This window comes from Mesocricetus auratus, unplaced genomic scaffold (assembly GCF_017639785.1).
Source record: "Mesocricetus auratus isolate SY011 unplaced genomic scaffold, BCM_Maur_2.0 Super-Scaffold_100014, whole genome shotgun sequence".
Taxonomy (NCBI): Eukaryota; Metazoa; Chordata; class Mammalia; order Rodentia; family Cricetidae; genus Mesocricetus; species Mesocricetus auratus.
In genome coordinates, this window is record NW_024429197.1 from 49,351,793 (window position 1) to 49,374,522 (window position 22,730).

Below are 22,730 nucleotides of genomic sequence, written 5' to 3' on the forward strand. Positions count from 1 at the left end.
GGTGTCTGGGTACGGTTTGGGGGTGGGGGGGTCAGCGTGGACAGCAGGTGGGGACCCTCGGATCTTGTGGCGCCGCCGCAGCCCCCAGCTCTCAAGCATGCTACCAGACCTAGGCAGAAGACCCGACTGTCGTCCCCTCCCCCGCCGGGGAGGGGATGGGGTGGGGGAGGGGCGGCGACGGTTTCAGGGGTGTTCTGGTCGCGAAGTGTTCTGGGCGACTTGCGCCACCTATAGCGGGCTGTGGAGCTCCGTGAGGCTCAGTGAGTTTCGCTCCCCCCCCCCCAACCTTTAAGAGGAAGAGAGAGGGCCCCCGGGCTGGTCACGCGAGGATGGGGCGGGCACTGGATCTCCGAGAGGGAGGCGATCGACAGGGGAGCATTTGGAGCAGCATGGAGCCCTCTGCGGACCGGCTGGCTAGGGCGGCTGCCCAGGGCCGCGAGCAAGAGGTTCGGGCTCTGCTGGAAGCAGGGGTTTCGCCCAACGCCCCGAACTGTTTCGGCCGCACCCCGATTCAGGTAGGCACAGGGTATCTCATCTGCAGGGGGATGGTATCTTTTGTTGAAGAAAAGCCCACGTTTCTGGTGAGTTTCCAGTGTGACCCCGACTGCAATGGCCATTCAGTTACCCTTTGGCATGCATGCCCTGCTCTTTTTGCTGCTCTCACCCTCCCCTTTAAACCAACTTGGTATAGTGTACTACTTTGGCACCAGCTTTTCAATTTCCCGTGATCGAGAATTATTATTTGTTCCCATCTATTGCCAGTAGATTTTGTCTGATTTTGCTTTCGCTAACTGACTAAGCTTCAACTTAAAAAGGGAATTCTTTCTGTCGCTGCCCAGTAATAGCCATCCATAACCATTATTTCCAATTCTAACAAAATTCCTATGAAACACGTGCGCATTCTAAAAGCCTGTGCATCGCAAGGTAAAGGAAAGTAACATCAGCTGCAACTATGCAATATAGAATACATTTTCACACAATTTACGACATAATCAAAATGAAATGAAAGTGGACCTTGAGATCCACAAGTCAATCGTGGAGACATTTTGAGGCTAGAAGGTTGGGTGGTTGTACACAATAGGTCTGAGCCTTTAAAAATAGTGTGGCTATGGCTTACAGGTTTAAGGCATCTGAGGCTTTGCCAGCGTCGCGAGGGGGGGGGCTGCCCTTCTTAAAATATGCAAGAGAAGACCTTATCATATTGAATGCAGAAAAGGGGAAAAATCAGGTCGATAGTTTGTACAGCAGTTTAGTAAGGGGAAGAGAAAATCGTTTTGGTTCAGAACCTTAATCAACGTGGTGCTTGAGACAGAAATGATTTGTTTATAAAAAGAAAAAAATCAGCCTGGTGGTTCCAGGACAGCCAGCACTACACAGAAAAACCCTGTCTCAAAAGAAAAATAAAACCAAACAACCAAAAAGAAAAAAATAATGACTCAATTCCAAACACTTTCTTAAAAAGGATTTAGGCACTCTCTAAGTATTCATTTTATTTTTGGTATTTTCAACTTTCCCATACCATAAAAGATGTGAGCAATCTTTAAACCCAAATTAATGAGCAAGATAGAGCACAGAGTATTTTTTCCTCTTTCTCTAGTTCACTTATAGTTTTCCTGAAAACTAAATTAGTTCCACTTTCTTCAGGGAAAGATTCAGCAATACTACTGCAATTGATTATGATATCTTGATCTAGAAAAATTGAGTAATTCATCTTTACAGTTCCACAGGACTCTGGCTATGTTCACTGCGTTCTTTCCCTGCTCCCACCAGCAGCTAGTCCTGCCTCTGTGGTTCTCAATAAGAAAGGTTTGAAGTTTCCAAGCAATCTGTGGCCATCAAAACCCAGCCCCTCTACTCTCTCTCTCTCTCTCTCTCTCTCTCTCTCTCTCTCTCTCTCTCTCTCTCTCTCTCTCTCTCTCTCTCTCTGTCTCTCTCTGTCTCTCTGTCTCTGTCTCTCTCTGTCTCTCTCTGTCTCTCTCTCTCTCTCTCTCTCTCTCTCTCTCTCTCTCTCTCTCACACACACACACACAGAGTCAGTGATAAATCCAAAAGAATGACCTCTTTCCAAAAGTTTCCAGAGCACAGAGCAGCAAGTTGAGCCAAAAACTCCCTGAAGATTTTCCAGGGTGCACTCCTCAAGCTTTTTCTGGATATCCAGTGGTTTGGTTTTTTGGTTTTTTTGTTAGTTTGTTTGTTTTTTGGTGATTTTACATGCAAGACAGTTGCTAATGGGATCCTCAGGAAGAGTCTTGAGGTTAGAAAAACTTTCAACTGAAGAGGAGGAGGCAGCTGAGGCAGCTGCTTGTAGAGGCAGCAGCACAGTTGGGTAAACCAAAGCCTGGTACGAATCGAAGGGACAGGGCGTGTGCCTGGCTTTGTAGCGCTAGGAATGTCTTGTTCCAAAGGCTGGCTGCCAGTGCTCAGTATATGACTGCTATTAGACACACTGTAGGAAAACACAACAGCACATCAATACATTAGCATAACATTGTCCTTAACTTCCTAGAGTCTGAGTGCAGATACCAAACCTATGGCCAAGTTTATTCTAGTGTGAGCAAGTTTGTTTATTAGATATCCTATATAAAATTGAACTGTGGCTTCTCTGTACAAAGTGGTGTTTGGGAGCTTTCTTATTTTCTCTAGAGCAATTTCTGCCTAGTTTTTTTTCCAGTTAACTTTACAGCGCTTTAAATTTTTTATGGCTCTTATTTATTTGGTTGAGGGAGGGGTGCGTGTGGAGGACAGGACAACTTGTGGAAAGCCATTCTCTCTTCCATTACATGAGTCGGGAAAATGGAAGGTCAGGCTGGACAGCAAAGCATTTTACCTGCTTACCCTAAAGAGCTTTTAGAGTTGCCATTGTAGGTAAAACAACTTGGGGAAAGTCTTATCTGATAGTTAATACAATATGACTTTTATTCCTGCCTTGAAACTGCAAACAGGTGACCTGAAGTGAACATTCCTGTTGTTAGCATTAGCTTCCAGCCTCAAGCCAAACTTCTAGCTCAGCAGCTTGTATCTAGCTGGGTTCTTTATTATTATTGTATTGCTTGTGTAGAGGTATTTTGCCTGAATGTATATCTGCACCACATGCCATGGCCACTTGAAGCCAGAAAAAGGTGTGGGATCCCAGACTTACTACTACCACAAAATAGTTGTTTTTGTGGAGGTTATGGATTCCACTTCAAAATTCCTTTCCTGTGGATGGAGGGAACAAAATGGTAGAACTCTTGCTTGGTGTTCACAAAGCCTTGGGTTGAGTTCAGTGCATTCTCTATGGGAATACTTAATTAATCATCATCATTATCATTATTATTTATCATTATTATTTTGGGACAGGGTTTCTCTATGTAACCTTGACTGTCCTGTAACTCACTCTGTAGACCAGGCTGGCCACAAACTCACAGAGATCTACTTGCCTCTGCTTCCTGGGTACTGGGATTAAAGGCATGGGCCACCTGGTTTAGGAATGGTTTTATTTCCAAGACAGCTTAGGAATTAAGAGTAAGCCTGTAGCCACAATTCCTTTGGAAGGGGATTGTGCCAGGAAGATTGATAGTCCAAAGCTAGTCTTTCAAACTTTAAACTTGAGAAGTGTTTTGTTTTGTTGCTGTTCTAATAAATTGCAATCTTTTCTCCTATTGGAAATAGTGTTTTTCTCATATACCATATCCTAATTACAGTTTCCCTCCCCCATTCTTCCCCATCTTTCATCCTTTAGTTTGTATAAATAAATAAATATTGATAGCTCAGAGGCTAGCTTCCAACTTGGCAAGTAGGCTAAAGTTCTGATCCCCTTCCTCTATTCCCTGGGTACTGAGAATGCAGGTAGGCAGAGTTTATGCAGGGTTGGAGTTTGAACCCAGAGTTTCCTTCACAAGTAAGGTCTTATAGTTGCTTTAATGACAAACTGAGTAATATGGAAAGAGGGCACCTTAATTAAGAAAATGTTTCCATCAGATTGTTCTGTAGGCAACTCTTTGGGGGCATTTTCTTGATTTCTGATGTGGGAGGATTCTGCTCAGTGTGGGCAATGCCATCCCTGAGCAGATAGTCTCAGCTGCTTAAAAAAAAAAAAAAAAAGCAGGCTGAGCAAACCAGTGAGCACATGCCTCCATTGACTCCACTTCAGTTCCTCCTTGCAGTTTCTTGTACAGGTGCCTGGCTTGGCTTCCCCCTCAGTGATGAACTGTGATACCCTTTCCTTCCCCAAGATACTCTTGGTCATGGTCTTCATCACACCGATGGAAGCAAACTAAAACACTAGGCAGCATTCCACCAAGCGAGCCAGTTAGCACACATTTAATGGCTAAAACAAACACAAAATTATCATTATGCAATCAGGAGCTGGAAGTCTAAAACGAGTCCACAGGACTTTATTGCTGTGGAAGGCTATAAGCCAGAATCTGCTCTCTTTTTCCTAGCCTTAGTGGCTGTTGACCCAGGACTTCTTTTCTCTGACCTCTGCATCCTTGCTTACATCTTCTCTTTGACAAAGTATTTGTGATAACATTGAGCCTACTCTGGTAGTCCAGGATAATGTATCTCAAGATCCTAAATATAGCCTTGTCTACAAAGTCTCTTCTCTCTGTAACATATTCACAGTTTAGAGGATTAATAATTTAAGATAAGGAGGGAACATTAATATTTTAGGGACATTTTCAGACTTCAAGAAATCCAAGTATAACATTCCAGGAAAACAAGGCTAACAAGATTTTGTGAAAATTCTGGTTGACTTTTTTTTTTTTTTTAGATTTATGTGTTTCTAGCATGTATGTGAGGGCTCTGCTTTCTTTATGCCAGAAGAGGGCATCAGATCCCATTGCAGATAATTGTCAATCATTATGTGGTTGCTGAGAATCCAACTCAGGACCTCTGAGTGCTCTTAATCTCTGAGCTATATCTCTCCAACCTCCCTGGATGTGTCTTTTGCCAATAACTTTCAGTAATTACCACACAGTGCTTATCGGCTCAAATGAGGCAAGGGCAGTCTTGCCTCTGGCGATGCTCTACACGGGGTTTCAGCACCATGAAAGCGTGGGAAATACCCTGTTAACCTGTGTGTAAGAAGAATGGAATGGGGAGGACGGGAGCAGCTAGCTGGTACCAGAAACCTCTAAAGGGTAGCTAGAACCTTGTGACTGGTTGTCTCCACCGGGTAGTGTTGAGGCTTCTTAACAGGGCTTCTTTCTGGGGTCCTCCCAGCGGCAGTCTGGCCTTGATCCCTCTACTCTTCCTTCTTTTTCAGGTGATGATGATGGGCAACACCCAAGTAGCCAGACTGCTGCTGCTCTACGGTGCGGAACCGAACTGCGAGGACCCAGCCACCCTCTCCCGACCCGTGCACGATGCAGCACGGGAGGGCTTCTTGGAAACTCTGGCGATACTACACCAGGCGGGGGCGCGGCTGGATGTGCTTGACGCCCGGGGTCGCCTGCCGGTGGACCTGGCCCTGGAGCGGGGCCATCGCGATGTCGTACAGTATCTACGTGCGGCTGGGAACACCCCCCAAGGCAGCGAGCCGGCAGGCGTAACTTCTGCCCAGACACCCCCAGGTGAGCACGGCTGGTCCAAGAGTTTGAAATCTGAGGGCTCCTGAAACTCAGTTACAGATGGAAAAGTTGAGCAGGGTCTTCCGGCGGCCTTCAGCTCACACAGACAAGTTGTGGGAAAACCTAAGAAGATGCCACCCAAGAGAGCCTGAGAACATAGACTCTGTCCATAAATTCCAGCTTCACCCATCCATTTACCCCCAGTGAAAGCCTAGGCTGCAAGGCAGGAGGGACAGAGGTCTAAGGTTCGGTACTGTAGCGTGGAACGGTAGCAGGGCCTCGCTGCCACTTACAGCGGCTCGCTTTCGCTGCTTCACAACCTGCCTGGTGCACTGATTCCACGGTTTCCAAACTTCAGGGCCCTGTCCTTCCACTCACAACTTTGTCAACCTTGCCCCCTCCCCGCCATGCCTTCTCGGTGGGAAAATTTCTACCTCCCACCCTGGGAGTTTTGAGGATATCTGAGATGGAGAACTTGCAGTCTTCTTTCCCTTCTAAGGAAGGGAGACTTCTTTCTTTCCCGCCTTTTTGGTTTTTCGAGACAGGGTTTCTCTGTGTAGTTTTGGAGGCTGTCCTGGAACTCGCTCTGTAGACCAAGCTGGCCTCGAACTCACAGAGATCCGCCTGCCTCAGCCTCCCGAGTGCTGGGATTAAAGGCGTGAGCCTCCTCTTTTCCCGTCTTTTTTAAGTTTTCCCTCTCATGGCTGGAGGTTCACACTGCCCTGCCTGAGACAGAGTTCGATACCCAACACCCACACCAGGCAGTTTACAACAGCCTGGAATTCCAGCTCCGGAGGATTCAATTCCTCTGGCCGTGGGCACCGCTCGCGCGTGTGCGCGCGCGAGTCCTCATAATTAAACATAAAATAAAATGTAAGTTTTCCACTTCTTGGAGACATGGCTAAACCACAAATGAGTATAAGCCTCCTTTGCCTTTCAAAGCCTTCAGTAACCACGAAGCCTTTCTTTTCTTGGACCCCATCCCTCTATTTCCCACGTATGAAGTTTCCTGTTTAAAGTCTTATATTTGCTAGAGAGAAAATGTTTTAACTATAAGACACATAAAGCATTACACGAAAATAACACAAATGGTTAGTGTAAAACATGACTTAGAAAATACTACAAATATATCCCAGGACAAGGGCGCAGAGAGTCTCGCTCTGGCCCTGCGGAAGTGGGAGCATTGACTGCGGATTACAGAATCCAAGCTGCCAGAAAGAAGAGGGAGGGGGGCTTTGGGCGGATCCTAATTTGGTGGGTCCGATCCCTCCAAGCGCGGGTGTCTCCCAGGGAGCGTGTGGTTGGAAACCTGTTTTCGGTGAGTAGGTCTGCACGCCGGAGCAGAGGAGTGAGATCAGAGCAAAGAAGTGGTTTGAGAAGCTGCTGCGCGAACGCCGGAGTGAGGGTCGCAGGTGCCAAGGCCGTAGTGGGAACAGAGGGGAGGAGAACTGGAGAGCGTGGGCGGGTCTGACGGCAACCGCCAAAGTCTGAAAAGAAGAAGCGTCCATTTTGTTCAACAAGCGACGAGAAGCCGTTAATGGGCTGGGGGGGAGGGAGGCCAGATGGGGTAGGGGTGTCCCCCGCCTTCCGGAGCCCTGGGAGGTCTGCTCCCGGGAATCGAAGCACCTTGGCGGGGAGGCTGGGAGGCGATTCTTCGCGGCTGCCCCAGGCCAGGTAGGATTCGCCACCCTCTCTCCTAGAGTCCCGGCTTTTCTCCCGCTACGGAAAAGACGGCCGGGCTCACTCCGCCGACTTAGAGCCGACGGGAAAACCCGGGACTGGAGGGCGGCGGAGACGGGCGGCCGCCGGAGACTGGCGTGGTGGGGCGGGCGCTGCACGCAGCCCCGGGCACCGCGGAGGCCGGGCGGGCCTGACTCCTAGGGCTGCTTTCTAATGCGCGCCTCTTCTCTTTTCTTTGCAGAGGTCTCGGATTTCGCGGACCACCCCCTAGGGCCCTACTAAGCCCCTCTTCAGCCTGCCCCGTTCTCCACCTTGGATCCACCTCTGGAAAGTAGAACAGCGCTTGGCTGGTCCCGATTCGCGTCTGTGATTCTAGTACGTGGGAGGCTGAGGCGGGAGCAGCTAGAGGCCCGCTTGCTCTACAAGGAAATAAAAGGAAATAATGCTTTTAAAAAGGTCAACTTTTTTTTAAAGCATGGAATTGCCTTCTCCTGTCCCCAAATCCTGTTTCAGCTTCTATTTCTCTCTCTCTCTCTCTCTCTCTCTCTCTCTCTCTCTCTCTCTCTCTCTCTCTCTCTCTCTCTCTCTCTCTCTCTCTCTCTCTCTCTCTCTCTCTCTCTCTCTCTCTCTCTCTCTCTTTTTTTACAAAAAGTGTTTTGAAATCTGCTCCGTTTCTTGTGAGCAGCGCTCCGGTGCTCCACCCCACCCTCTACCCGGTACCGTTGACGTAATAACAGCCCTTTAGCGAAACGAGAAAGTTCAAAAGGGTTATTGACTCTTCTAAAATTTCCGACAAATTTGTAGATTCTGTAACGAAAAACCAATAGCTTTTATCCTCTCATTCCGTCAACATTTATTATTAGGACACCGTGCCAGAGATTAACGAATCCTCACACAAAATACGGGACTAGACATTTTAACAATTTCCCTGAGTCACAGACATTATTTCTGATGCTTTTGTTTCGTATACCTCCTCCCACAGACAAATACGACCGCATCTCAGAAACAAGATTTGTCAAACAAAAGTCAGGTCTCAAGAACGATGAGGTGGACGGGAATTCCAGGGAGCCTGGGTTTGCATACTTGGCCTCTGACCACAGTTAAGAAAGCGGTTCGAGGTTTGGTTTTTTGTTTGTTTTGGTTTTTTGTTTGTTTGGTTGGTTTTTTTCTTAAGTGGCAAAGCTGACCCCTCATCTCACGCCTCCTTTGCCGGTTGGGCGCGGAGGACTAGGGGAACCCTAGCTTAGCTGGGTTCCTTGACACGATGTATGGCGAAGTTGCCGGCTCCACACACACCCCAGAATGCAATGCGCCTCCAGAGCAGGAATAGTGCTGCACAGCTACCCACCCAGGCTCACCAGGTCGTGGCTGCCACACTTTTGTATTTTATCTGCATCACGTAAACCTATTTTTTAAATGTACAATAAATAAGCGGGTCAAGGTGTCACATCTGTACCCCCTATACTCCAGTCCACTTGAATCCCGAGGCGGGAGAAATGTGAGTTCCAGACCAACCTGGGCTATACAGCGAAAGTCCAAGATCTCATGGAGGGAGATCACAAATGACATTGTTGTTGTACAAAGGACATCCTCATCTAGTCCTGACACATTGCCCTGATCACTTCATGATCCCTTTCCCCAACTATAGGGCTCTCCCTACCCACTTCTCCCTCGAAGGTGGAGGTTCCTTGCCCACCACCTCCCGTAAGGTCCGAGTAGCTCCACCTGGAGTCCCGGGTTCAGCGCAGCTGCCCATGGAACCCAACCCGACAGTGGAAATCTGCTTCGAGCCTCCTGCCGCCTGAGAGCTCAACACACTCACGCGGGAGCAGCGGCGGGGAGAGCAGGGAAAAGCTAGAGTTAGCTAGAGGGCTGGGGAGGGAGAGGCAGCTTGCAGACCCAGAACCAGTATGACTCAGCAGAGGTTGTACCTTGGGTAAAGCCACCGAGAAAGCAGAATTCTAGAGCTTTTCCAGCAGTGAGTTGGCGACCCTGGAGGAGTCCCTCCACCTCGGCGTGGCCTCGGGAGCCATGCCAGTCGACACGCGTGCCTTCACTCCCTTCCAGATGAGAAAAGTAGCTTTACACACAGCTACTTACAAAGGAACTTTTAGATTCTTCTACCTATAATATATATGTACATTAACTTGGTTTTATGAGTTGCCAAACCAATGGAAATAGAGGACAGATAGATTTGGCTTTAGAAACTAAAATATTTTTTACAGACCCTCAGCGAAAAGAGGGCACCAGATCTCATTACAGAATGTTGGGAGCCACCATGTGCCTCTGGGAAATGAATTCAGGGCCTCTGAGAGAGCAGCCAGTGCGCTTAACCTCTGAGCCATCTCTCCAGTGCCCTGTATCTGTGTTTTGCTACCAATTTTTAAACCAAGTATGTAAATTAGCTAACAAAAACAAAAATAGCGCAAGTAAAACAGTGCTGAAAGGGAGGTTTTCTAGAGATGACTACTACATTCCATTTGGTGAGATTTCTGTAACTGTCAAATTGTATAAACAAGAAAAGAAAGAGAAAACGACAGTCAAATACTGACACACCCAAACCTCAGGCTCCTCATTTGAAAAATGGGTACAAAGCAACTACATTGTAAGGTAGATGTTTAGGTTGGATACAAAGTGGTAATTCATTTCAGAGAAGCACACATACAGACACACTTCTGTGACAGACATTGGACTGGAAGAATTTAGAATATCTGTAACGTCTGCCCATCAGTCCAGGATTCAATATTAACCACAAGACTTCTTTTTGGACTCTACTAATTGAGTGCTTCCTGCCAGGAACTATGAGTGCGTGGATACAATGGTAAGCAAGAAAAAGCTGTGGTTCTTCAGAGGTACTACACAGATTATGCATGAATGTATTTGCAGTCGAACAATGCAGAATATAATTATTTTTCTTCATTGCTATTCCCCAGAGACATTGTTAAAGTGGATGGATTCCTTGTGGTATATGGCTCTGTTTGGTGCATTTTATTTCCTTTGGAATAACATTACACAGTATGCATTCCTTGGTAACTGGCTGTTTTAGGGTTATCATTGCCTTGATCAAGCACCATAACCAATGGCAAGCTGGGGAGGAAGGGGGTTTGTTTGGTTTACACATCTACTTGGTAGACCATCATTGAAGGAAGTCAGGGCAAGAACTCAAAGGGCAGAAGCCTGGAGGCAGGAGCTGATGCAGAGTCCATGGAGGAGAGTTGCTTACTGCTGTGCTTTCCCAGGCTTCTCAGCCTGCTTTTCTTATAGAACCCAGTGTCACCAGACCAGAGGTGTTGCCAGCCACAATGAACCACGAGTGAAGAAAATTTCAGGAAAATTCTTCATCTTTTAAACTTTATCAGGAAAGTCGTCATTGTCTCTCTGTTGTAGAATCATCTGTTTTCCTCTTATAAATACTGTTCTTGAATTAAAAACACATTTCCAACCATATTTAGAGCTTATAACCTTGGATAATATCCTTATCTCAAGATCCGTGGCTAAATTACATCCTTGGAAACCTCTTTTTCCATGCAGGCACTGGTTCCAGGGATTTAGATGCAGATACCTTTGAAGTCTGAAATATTAGAAGATGACTCAGGTTGTCCAGGTGGGCCCAATGACATCACAACAATCCTTAGATGCAGAAGAGGAAGACAATCAGAGAGAATAAAGTGAGACAGACTCACCCCAACATAAATGAATTTAAAAATGTAGGAAGAAGGGTGTAAGCTGAAGAACACATGTAGCCTCTAAATTATGGAAAATAACTATTCCCAGACCCTCCAGAAAGAATATTGCTGTCTATAGATTGATTTGCAGCCCAGTAAGATCTATTTTGCATTTGTGAACTCCAGAACTATAACACAATTACCTTTGCTTTGTCTTAAACGTTTGCGTATTTTAAAATATTCGTTGTGGTCACAGCAGGAAACTAACATAGAAAAAAAGGGTTCTGTGCTGGTTATTATCTAATAGTGATCCCCAGTAACTTCCTCTCCTATCATCTCCTATTTGAGTGTATGGGAACCTCATCTATCATTAGGTGATTGGTAAGTACAACAGCTAGTTACTGTCTCACATACATTAGGATAGCCAAAATCTAAAACCCCAGCAAACATCACATCTGAGTAAGTGTGCAACATTCACCACTGACGGGAACACAGAACCCATAGCTGCTTTGGAAGGCAAGTTGACAGTCTGGCAACTACATGTACCTGTAAATAATTGCCATATATTGACAGCAATCAAGATGTCCTTGTCTAACAGACAAACAGATGCATCCATTCACTGGAATACCATTTAGCAGTACAAAGAAACGAGCTGCTAACCCACAAAGAGATGTGGAAGAGCTTTGGTGGGTTATGATAAATGCAAGAAGCCACTCTGCAGAGGCTGCCAGAAGAAAGAATTGCTGATGTTGGAAATGTGGACTGCAGTACATAAAAAGGGAGCCTGGAGAGTCACACTGAGTGATAGTCACAAGTCAGTAAACAATATGTGTTTTGTTTGTTTTAGGGGTTGCTGTTGTTGAGCTGGGGTTGACTTTGAACTCACCATCCCTCCTTAACTTTCCACACTCTAGGGTTTCAGTTCTGCACTACCTTGCCCACTAGAAATACCGTTTCTAGCATTTAGGACTAATAGTTCACATGTAAGGCACCATGTGGCTCTGAGAAAGGGAGCCCAAGAAAATGTCTGCCTTCATTCTGATGACTTCTCTATCCCTGGTTTTCTATCTTTGTGCTAACCCTCACTTTGGACTAATCTCTAAGGCATCTCCCATTAGAAGAAAAATGCCCCTTTCTGAGAAATTTCCCCAAGAAACCAGAAATCTAGCTGAGTCATCCACAGCATTTATGACTTGGAGATACGGGCTTTAGACATGCAGCCATTGCAATAAAATCCTTCCACTATTTAAATAGCTATACCATAAGCCCCAGGAAGCCAGATCTACATAGTAAGATGGAGAAAAAGGAAATGTGTCCCTTGTCCTAAGGCATATGGAGTCTGATATGGAAGACTAGTTGTAAATGCCCCAAAATCTCCACAGGCAGCACAACATAGTCTGAGACCACGTGAACCAACCCAGGTGCTACAGGATGCTAAGGACCAGGCATGGGAATGGGGAAGCTGCAGATTGGGAGGAGGAGCATAATTGCCATGTTGGAGTCACAGAAGCAGAACGGAGTAGACAAGGGGGAAAGCTGCAGTCAGATAGACTCTACCACTATTATCATCATCATTATTCAGGTTCTGTGGAGCGACCCCAGGTCTGCACAGAGAGCTACCACTCTGCCCAATGTCTAAGGGCTTTCCACATAGAACACTTACATTTTTGTCTCTTGTTTTGGTCACTGTTGTCTTTTCTAAATAGGCCATTGCACTTTTGCTCTTGGTTGACAGTCCATCTTGTACCTATGCCAACATTTCCGTATCCTTTCTTTCTTTTTTTTTTAATTTAAATTAGAAACAAGCTAGTTTCACATGCCAATCCCCATTCCCTCTCCCTCCCCTCCCCCTTCCCCCCCAGGTCCCCAGTCCCCCACCCAATCTCCACTTTGATCCCTAGGGAGAGTGAAGCCCTCCATGGTGGATCTCCAGTGACTGTCATTTCATCCAGGGCAGGGCCTAGGCCCTCCCCCAAGAGTCCCAGCTGAGACAGCCTCCCATATTGTGGCATGGGCACTCAAAGTCTATTTGTACACCAGGGATAAATACTACCCAAGGCCCCATACATTACCTAGGCCTCCTCACTGACACCCTCATTCAGGGGGTCTGGGTCAGTCCCATGCTTTCCACACAGCCATCAGTCTGGGTCTGTATCCTTTCTCTTGCTGATGTGCACTCGCACTTGAGCTCACTTTTACACAGATATGTGCTATAAGACAATATGCTAACTAATTCCCAAGTTTTCTTTGTTGTTAATTTGTCTTTAAATCTTTTTTCTTTCTATTTTTAAAAAAATAGCTTACTTACTTTTATCTTATGTGCATTGGTATTTTGTCCACATGTTTGTCTGTGTGAGGGTGTCAGATCTTGGAGTCACAGGCAGCTTCCAAGCACCATGTGAGTGCTGGGAATTGAACCTGGGTCCTCTGGAAGAGCAATCGGTGCTCTTTACCACTGAGCCACCTCTCCAGCCCTGCTTGTTTGTTTGTTTGTTTTTTGAGACATGGTCTTAGTATGTATGTCAGACTGACTGTGAACCTAAGATGCCTCTTACTCTCACCATTTCCTGATGGCCAGGGTACCAAGGGGGCACCACCATGTCTGCCTCTGCACACATTGTTAGTATCTAAATCTTTGTGAATAATTTCTGTGAATTCCCATACATGTTGGCACCACGTGGTATATTTTTGAAACTTGTTATAAACTGTGTAAAGTGTTACAGTCTTTGAAAACTTATTTGTAAAAATACCTGGAGGACTACTATAAAGCTGCTTGTAAGTGTACTTCCCACTCAGGACAAACTCAAGTGAATTTTGCTTCAGGTATTCCATGACTCATGGACAAAGTGGATCTGGGCCGCAGATATCTGGACAGGCCAATTTGTTTCTAACTCCCTTTGCCTGGAGGGTACAATTTAGCTGTTGTATACTGGAAGAACAAGAAAGCCTCTTATCAGACATCTTGCCTGGATCAGGTCTTGGCTTTCGCTCCACCTTTATCCTTGACAAGGCCACTGGTATAAAAGTTAATAGCAGGCTGAAGCACTAAGACTGTGGCAAGTTCAAGGCTAGCCTGGGCTACTATGACCACAGCAAGGCCCATGGTAAAGCCACAAAAATAGCCTGTCATTCAAAAGAAGAAAGGAAAGAAGAAAGGAGAGAAGGAAGGGAGGGAGGGAGGGAGGGAGGGAGGGAGGGAGGGAGGGAGGGAGGGAGGGAAGGAGAGAGGGAAGGAAGGAGAAAGACCCCACCAAGGAAAAGAATAAAGAAAAGAAGGGAAGGAGAAGGGAGAGCAGAGGGGAGGAGAGAGGAGAGGGGAGAGGAGAGGAGAGAGAGAGGGGAGGGGAGAGAGAGGGGAGGGGAGAGGAGAGGAGAGAAAAGAGAAGGGAAGGGAAGGGAAGGGAAAAGCAAAGCAGGTTTTGTAGTTCTTACCTGTATGGGTTCTTAATTTTTTTTTTTTTTTTGGCATTTGCCTTAGTCATGGCATATTAGCTTGTTGCATTTTAAATGAGTTTTAAAAATTATTCAGAGTTATTACTCACTTGCTTTCTTGCTGGAGGAATGCTGGAAGTCTCCAAACAAAATCCAGTCTAGGTAGTTATTACATAATTCTTGAGCTGTGGTAAGAAGATAGAGTAAATCTAAGTTTGATCTTCTGCCTTCTAGGCATGAAATACACACTTTTGTCAACTAATAGCCTAGCTTTTCGTTAGATTCTGGTTTTATTCTGTCCATATTGGTCTGGAATCTTTCTAGCTGGAAAGTAATGGCCCTGGACTCTAACAGCATGTTCTGTATTTCTTCTTCCAATTCAAAGTTTCCATATAGTCTTAGTTCTTTTCTTGTAAACATGTGACTTGTAACCCATGCCAAAACCCAAAATCTCCCTATACAAATATTCTTAGCATCGTCCTTCTGTTGATTTTTTTTATTTTTGTAGTTGAAGCAAGTGTTTGTCACTGTTTGATTTTATGTTGCTGTGGTAAACACCATGACCAAAAACAGCACAGGGCGGAAAAGGTTTTTTTGGATTACACTTCCAGTCATAGTTCATCACTGAGGGAAGTGAGAGCAGAAACCAAAGCAGGGCCGGAAGGAGAAACTACAGAAGGCTCACTTCCTGGCTTGTGCTCAGCTGGCTTTCTTAGGCAACCCAGATCCTCCTGCTTCGGGATGGTGCTGCCCACAGTGGCCTGGGCCCCGCCACATCAATCATCAATCAAGACAATTTGCTGTAGACATGACCACAGGCCAAGCTAACCTGTGTAATTCCTTAAATGAAGTTTGCTCTTCCCAGACAGCTCTAGGTTGTGTTGAGTTGTCAGTAAACGCTAAGCAGCACAGTTCTTTCTGGTCCTGAAGGGAGTCAATGGCCAAACTTCATCTTAATGGCAGAAAATGTACTTCTTATGCTTTGTGATCAGACACAATTCCTCATTCTTTTTTTTTTGTTTTTGTTGTTGTTTTTCAGGACAGGGTTTTTCTATGTAGCTTTGGAGCCTGTTCTGGCACTTGCTCTGTATACCAGGCTGGTCTCAAACTCACATAGATCCTCCTGTCTCTGCCTCCTAAATGCTGGGGTTAAGGGTGTGAGCTACCACAATTCCTCATTCTTAGGTATGCATACAGAGAGCTTTTCTTTCTCTTAATTTTATTAAAACTAAACATATTTAGTGATGTTTGAAAAATTCTGAAGTTCAATATGGCTTGTTTTACCAGTTACCTGACAGTTCTTATTGTGTAGCAGAAACAGGTAGTGCTGTTGGTCAAGCTTCCATTCTCTGCTTAATTTCTAGTATCCTTTACATCCCTGGAGGAGTGATCTATATGTCTAAACACAATATGGCAACAGCTTCAAAAATTTGGGGAGGTTAGCCATACGGTCCAGTTCATATCCCCGTCCTCATTTGAAGAAACCATTTGAAGGGTAGTATGGAAACCTAATATAGTAGAAGCTTCCTAAAATATACACACATTTGAAGGAAATCTAATTGAAGCTGCCAAATAATGGCAGAGACAGAACCCCAACTGACCAACTTTTGCCACCAAATGAAGCTTCCAGTACCAGGATTGGGTTACATCTAATTGAGCTGTTGGCCAAAGAGGTTCCATGGGAACCCCCAACAACCCAGGCTGTTGTCAGGATTATAGATTGGTCTCCACATACAGAGGCAAGGTCTCCACATACAGAGGCAAGGCCCCACTGCTGAAGACAATGCCCTACACAACTCGTTGAACATAGAGAAGTCAAGCTGGTATCTACATAGAACCTTCATCCACACTTGCTAGTCTCTTTGGTACCCTTTTGCATACTACCAAAGAAGAAACACAAACACCAACTAGCCACAAATTCCTCTTTGATTTACAATGGTATCCTGCCTGCAAGACATGTTAGTGTGATGGTGGCATAAAGTTTGTGGACGTAACCAACCAATATCTGATTTGACTGAAGGTCCATTCCACGAGATGCAGCCCACACCTGACATTCGTGAGTGACCAAGAACCAGAGACTAGATAGCTCAGGGACCTGAAGTAAAACCCAATACTGCTGTTCTAAAAAGAAAGAAAAGAAAGAAGGAAGGAAATCTCACGTAGCAATAAAATGACCCCTAATGGCATTCTGCTGTACTCATAGATCATATCTTGCTCAGCCATCAGCAGGGAAGTTTCTTCCTGCAGCAGATGGGAACAAATATAGAGACCCACAGACAGACATTACGCAGAGAGTGAGACCTTGGAACACTCAGCCCTAAATGGGATCTCTCTCCTCAGAGCTCAGAGGACCCTGTGGAAGAGGAAGCAGAAAGAGTGTAAGAACCAGATCAGATGGAGGACACGAAGGAAACAGGGCCGTCTAAGTCATCATGAGCACAGCTCACATGAACTCACAGAGACTGAGGCAGTGTGCACAGGGCCTGAGCTGACGGGAAAAGTGGACGCATGCACCCATCTCTAACCCAGAAGCAGTCTCTAACTGATAGCCACTTTCGAATGTAAATTTAGTTTCTTCCAAGGAACTCTCACTGGGAAACAAACCACTCTAAAGTGTAGGCTACCTGCCCCACAGCAGATGGCCAGCAGAAAGTGCCACAATGGCATCTTTGGAAATTTCTGGTCTCATAATGTCATGTCAGGACTCTTCCTTTTTCCCTCCCTCTTATTGTTTGTTTGTTTTTTGATTTTTGGTTTTCAAATTTTATCTTACTTTTTATGTTGTTTTTATTTAATTTTTTTTCTTTTCTCCCTTGACTCTATAGGTGCTTTGTGTATATATATTGGCTTCCAGTTTAGCGTTTTTATGAATGGGACTGCTGTGGGTGAGCGAGTGGGTCTCTGTTTCTTATGCCTTCTCTCGGAACTTCCCTTTTGTTTTGCTTTTTTTTTGGTCCAATTACAACATGTTTGTTTTTGTTTTACCATTATGTTAATTATATTATATTATTATTATTATTATGTTGCTATCCCATAGAACCCAGTTGGTTTTCGAATGAGAGACAGCCAAAGGGTTGACCCAGATGGGAAAGGAGTAGGGAGGAGCTGAGAGGAGTAGAGGATGTATTATGCGAGAGGGAAATCTGTTTTCAGTTAAAAGCAGAGGAAGAACCAAAATCAGAGCCTGTAAAAACAAAAAGAAAAGCATATGTGATCCTTAACAAAGAAGCCATAAAAGTGAGGAATTCAGGGATCTAAATGAGTCTCTGGTGGTGTCATTTAGTTCTCAGCTGTCTGTGGTGATGGAAACACAGTACGCCGTCTGTAAAACACCGTGCCCCAAGCCACGTGGGGTATTTGGCATTAGAAAGTGTTTTGTAGCATTTTTGTCTGGGTTGGATGTAACCACTGTCACCTTGAATCACAATAGTTGGGATCCCTCACAAGAGAGCCTTGGGAGAGGGAGGCTCAGAAGACCCAGGCCCTTCCATGGTGTTATGGAAGCACTGATAGTCAGTCCCTGCTTGTGTGTTGGCTTCCCACAGTTGTTCAGGGAACTTCTCAGTGACACGGCAGCCTTCTGAACCTCCACACTTATGTAAGGAACGTCAATAAACTCATTGGTTGGCGAAGTTTGTCCTGTACTGAATTCTTTCTTTGGCCTATCGGTGTCCTCTCTGAAATGAGTAGAGGTTTCTTTAAGCCACCCCAGGAAGAGTCATGCAGATGAAAGGCTTTTAGGTGACCAAGTAACTGAGTGTATATTTAAATTAAATTAACACAGTCTCCAGTACAGTATGACTATATAGTAAAGACGTGAAGAACAGATAGGGTATAGCAGAAAGGAAGTCAGAGAAAGAGAACATGTTGTATTTCCCACAGTCCTCCACTTTTCAGTTGTTTAGCTATACACATTCTTAAAGCTGTGCTCTCTCTAGAATTGATTTCTATTACTCACAACCAAAAATTCTGCATTGGATTCCTAGAGTTGCCCAAACAAGTTCCTACAGAGGCAGTGTTTACTTCGCCATAGTTCTGGAGGCTGGAGGATCAGGGCTGTAGTAGGTATCATTCTCCTGTGGCCTCTCTGCTTGGCTTGAGATGGCTACCTTTTCACTTTGCTTTCAGGTGGTCCTCTCTCTGACACCCTTGTTGTAACTTCTTGTCATCAAAGGACATCAATATGACTAGATTAGGTTCTGAACCCTCAATTAAAGATACCCCTCCGCCACTGTCATCTGTGGCGAGTGAGAAAGCTGATCCCCCACCTCCTTATCAGCTGCAGCACTTGGGAAAGTGGACCCTGCACCTTGCCTGGTCAGTATAGTAGAGCTGACCCTATCTATGGGGGAAGGGGCATTGCAAGTGAACTGCCCAGAGAATGTAAGCACAGAAGATCCGCCCCCACAACTCATCACCCATACGGTGGTGTGGGGGGATACCCCCCATTGCTGCCTGTAGTAGGTAGGAGAGCTGTCCCTATCCCTCACCAGCTGCAGCACTTGGGAGAGTGGCTCCTACACCTCACGTGGGCAACTCGGCAGAGCGGTCCCTGAAGGTGTAGGTATGGGAAAGCCAACCCAACCATGAGGATGTGAAAGCAAGAGAGCTGGTCCCACCTCTTGCTCATAGCTATGAACTGGTGACGACAATGCTGAGAACTCACCCCGACGGTGAAGACAAGAGAGAGCTGGCAGACTAGCTACCCCAAGCCCAGAACCAGGGATTTGAGTTGGTCTATGATCTGCTGGAGCACCTGAAGGAGGTGGTCCTGTAGGCCCAAAGCCACAGGGTCTCCAAAACAGAGGGCAACAACAGGGAATCCAAGAGGAGTCCCAATGAGGGCCCAGTATCGATAGTATAGCAGAAACCAGAGTCCTCGAACCATACCAATGACTCTTTGCAAAGAATACAGGCAAGTAAAGATGTATGGATAAAAGGGTTTACTACGTGACTCACCATGTCATACCACAGTTTCCATGATGAGATTTTCCTTTTCTTCTTTCTTTCTTTTCTCTTAAATTTTACTTTATTTTATTGGGGTGAGGGAAGTTGCAAGGGTAGAGGGCAGATACAAAGGGACAGAAAATGAATGGGGTTGAGGTGCATGATATGAAAGACAGAAAGAATAAATAAAAAGAAAGTTAAAATATTTTAATTATGTATAGGTGCTTATGAGTGTGTCTACGTGTGAGTACCTGCACGTGAGGCACTGTACCCCCTGGAACTGGAGTTATAGACAGTTGTGAGCCACCTGATGTAAGTTCCAGGAGCCCAACTCTGGTCCTCTGGAAGAACAATAAGTACCCCTAACTGTTGATCCACCTTTCAGACAAAGCACCCATAATTTAACTTTTTCTCATTTAGCCACAGTGACATGACTAAATCATAGGATCAGCATATACCAAGTACAGTTACATGGGGGGATCTAACTTTTAACATAAGAATTGTAGGGGAATGCAGTACAGCCCATAACAGATTCTAATGAATATGTCTGATTGACTTACCTCTTACTGTTTTCAACATCTCCGTACTTGAGTGGATGAAGAAACTCTGGTAACCTGCTGAGTTTGTAGAAGCCCATAGTGGAAGGTTCTGTTTTCAACAGAATTTGTCTTGATACTTATATGGAATAGGTAGGGAAATGTGTCTGTGTGTGAGTTGCTGGGATCCAAAGGCTGGCTCTCAAACATGGTAGGCAGTCACTGTGCCACTGAGCTGTATCCCCACCCAGCATCTACTGATTTGTGTTCTTTTAATACCATGACATATATACTGCAGCCATGGCTTATTCTAGCCTTCCAGTTGAGTGACATCATTAAATATAGTTACAAAGCAGCATACCCTTTATGCCTTTCAGATAAAATAAACAAAAGATCAAAAGAGTATATATATATATAATAGCATAATTGTTGGGAAGTAATGTGTCTAGTATTTGCTACTTTTGTTTCTACTGATTTAATTAAATTTTGTATGATTTAAATTTTAGCTGGGCCTGGTTGTGTAGCTTCTTTAATCCCAGCACTTGGCAGGCAGAGGCAGGCAGATCTCTGAGTTCAAGACCACCCTGGTTTACAAAGCAAATTCCAGGACAGCCAGGGCTACATAGAGAAACCCTGTGTAGATAAACAAAAACAAAAACAAAAAAATGTAAAATAATGTATGTGTTTAACTACTGGGTTGAAACACTCCTTAAATTTAACATTTGGATCTCACTATCTGATTTGTTTGTTCCAGCATATTTGTGTAGCTAGTCCCTCTAAATCAAAACATTCTCTCTGTGGAGGGAGAAGAGAGAACCCAAAGATCCACAAAGTTTACCACATTTATAAGACTGATGATTGCCCCCAAAATCATACAAACAGTCGATAACATCAGTGCCGGGAGAGACTCCCCAGTGGAACTGATTTCCAGTTGTGCAATGAACACCTGTGATGCAGTTTTCTAGGCTGTTGAAAGGACTTTGGGCTGGGCAAAGGAGACTTCCTGTTGCCTTGATAGTTTCTGTAGTTTCATTACAAGGCCCTAGGCAGTCCATACTTTGTCATATTCACTACCTTAATGAGGATAGGCAGCCCTGCAGGTTCCCACCTTGCCCAACTGAAGATGCCTGCCTGCCTGCCTTCACCGTTTGTGTCCTCAGGCGAGACTCTCCAACAGCGGAATGCAGGGTGTGCCACAACAATGCTTCCTCTCCCAGAATGTTTTCTTGCAGTAGAGAGATGCACACCATATATTATTGGAGGTAGGGAGGACAATTGCCTACCAGACAAGCTTCATATTTTATACTGTCCTATCCCTATTCCATCCTTTGATATCCATAGTCTCCAGTGCTTTAGGGAGTCACCATGAATCAAGGTACCCACGGCTTCAGTATCCACCGAAGTTTACTAAGTATTTGGAACATTAGTAGGGGACTCATACATTTGACATTGGCTCTCTGGTCACTATGTATGTTTGGTCTTCATTTGTAGGGAACCTAGGCCACCCCACTGGAGGATCGGCTGAGCAAGTTCCCACTCCCCAGAGAACATTCTTTCTTTGTAGCAGTAGCTGCTGTAGCATCTCTTGTATACCCCACCCCCTTCCTTTGCCCCCCTCTTCTGCCCTCTTTACCCCTTTACAGATGATTTTCTCACAGATACAGACTTTGTCTTTCTGTCAATTCTTTCCCTGGATACTCCAGGTCAGCACAAATCTTGCTGTACTTGTTTCTGGGTTACACAGAGAGGGACCCTTTGTCTGCCTTCTTTTTTCTCTCCAACCCTCTGCTGTGCTTTAATACTTTAATGAATCCAATTTATAAGTGCATATAGGTAATTCAGGTCTGTCGAGGTCCCTCATAACTCATGAAGATCTCGCCACATCACTAGATCCGACAATGCCACGTAAGCCTCACAACAATCCTGTACGAACACAATCCCCAACGAATCTGTTTCTTTCCTAGTGAAGTGTGCACAAAGTTTTGCCAATCTCACACCTAATTCCTTCCATAGGACTGCTCTTTCTCTGTTGTTTTCTAGTATCTGATCCCCACAGGTGGAGAGATGTCAGCTGTGATAACAGAGCTAGTCCACCAGGGACCGATTTCCTTCAGACTGCCACAGGTTATTCAGTCCGTGTCTTAGGAGACATGGACAGTTGTTTACTGTTTCTTCACTTTTGCAGCACAGGCTATTTCATTGCTCGTTAAGTTTTTCCTGATCTTCAAACAGATCAAGGATTGAACACTCCCGGAGTTCAGTGGTTTTTTTGTATAGAGATATTCATTTAAGGCCCCATTTGTAATGGTGATCATGGGTTTTTCCCTTCCAAATTAAAGGTTGGACCTGAGGAGTGTCTCAGATCACTTCTATCTTGCTCTCTTTCTTCTCAACGTATGGCTCTTCACAGGTTCTACATGTTCAGATCCAGGAAGGACATTTTTTTTTAAATTATGAGGCTGTTGGCCTTGCTTGTTTCTTACTGGATAGCTCTGACTTAAGTATTTATCCCGTAATTGTTAATCTAAGTATTTCTCTTACCGGAGAAGTTTTCGGGCTTCTTATCTTGACTCCCTCAGGAAGGACATTTTTGAGCACAGATCTTACTTGTTCTCCCTCAGCAGAAGGGACTGCAAGCCAGGAGAGGGCATGGATGACTTAAAGGCAGCTGCAGCACCAAAAAGCCACCGCAGCACGGGTGTTGACTCAAGAACGCCATCACCCTGAAGTTTCCTGTAACTTGCAGGCAACTCCACAGGTGGAGAGTCTCCTGCAGGCCAGTGCTTGAATCTCCTCCCCCAACAATTGTTGACACTGACATCTTCTATACCCTTGGGGTGAGGCCTGATGGATGCTGTAAGCTTCAGCTTTCCTGGACTTTCAGGGTTTATTTACTTAGTCTCCTGAGCCATCTTCCT

General features: G+C 45.2%; 1 protein-coding gene and 1 long non-coding RNA gene across 3 annotated transcripts; one reads left to right on the forward strand and one right to left on the reverse strand.

The window, feature by feature from the left end:
• Positions 1-266: 266 nt before the first annotated feature.
• Positions 267-7,687, forward strand: Cdkn2a (cyclin-dependent kinase inhibitor 2A). 2 transcript variants are annotated; one of them, XR_005881160.1, is made up of 4 exons: positions 267-515; positions 5,249-5,555; positions 6,879-6,964; positions 7,474-7,687. XR_005881160.1 is itself a non-coding variant. In NM_001281385.1 (3 exon segments), coding segments are annotated over 3 exon segments (474 nt in total).
• Positions 6,633-7,517, reverse strand: LOC121144021. The gene is made up of 2 exons (XR_005881361.1): positions 7,179-7,517; positions 6,633-7,039 (listed from the first exon to the last, which is right to left on the reverse strand). It is a non-coding gene; the product is annotated as an uncharacterized LOC121144021 (long non-coding RNA).
• Positions 7,688-22,730: the final 15,043 nt, after the last annotated feature.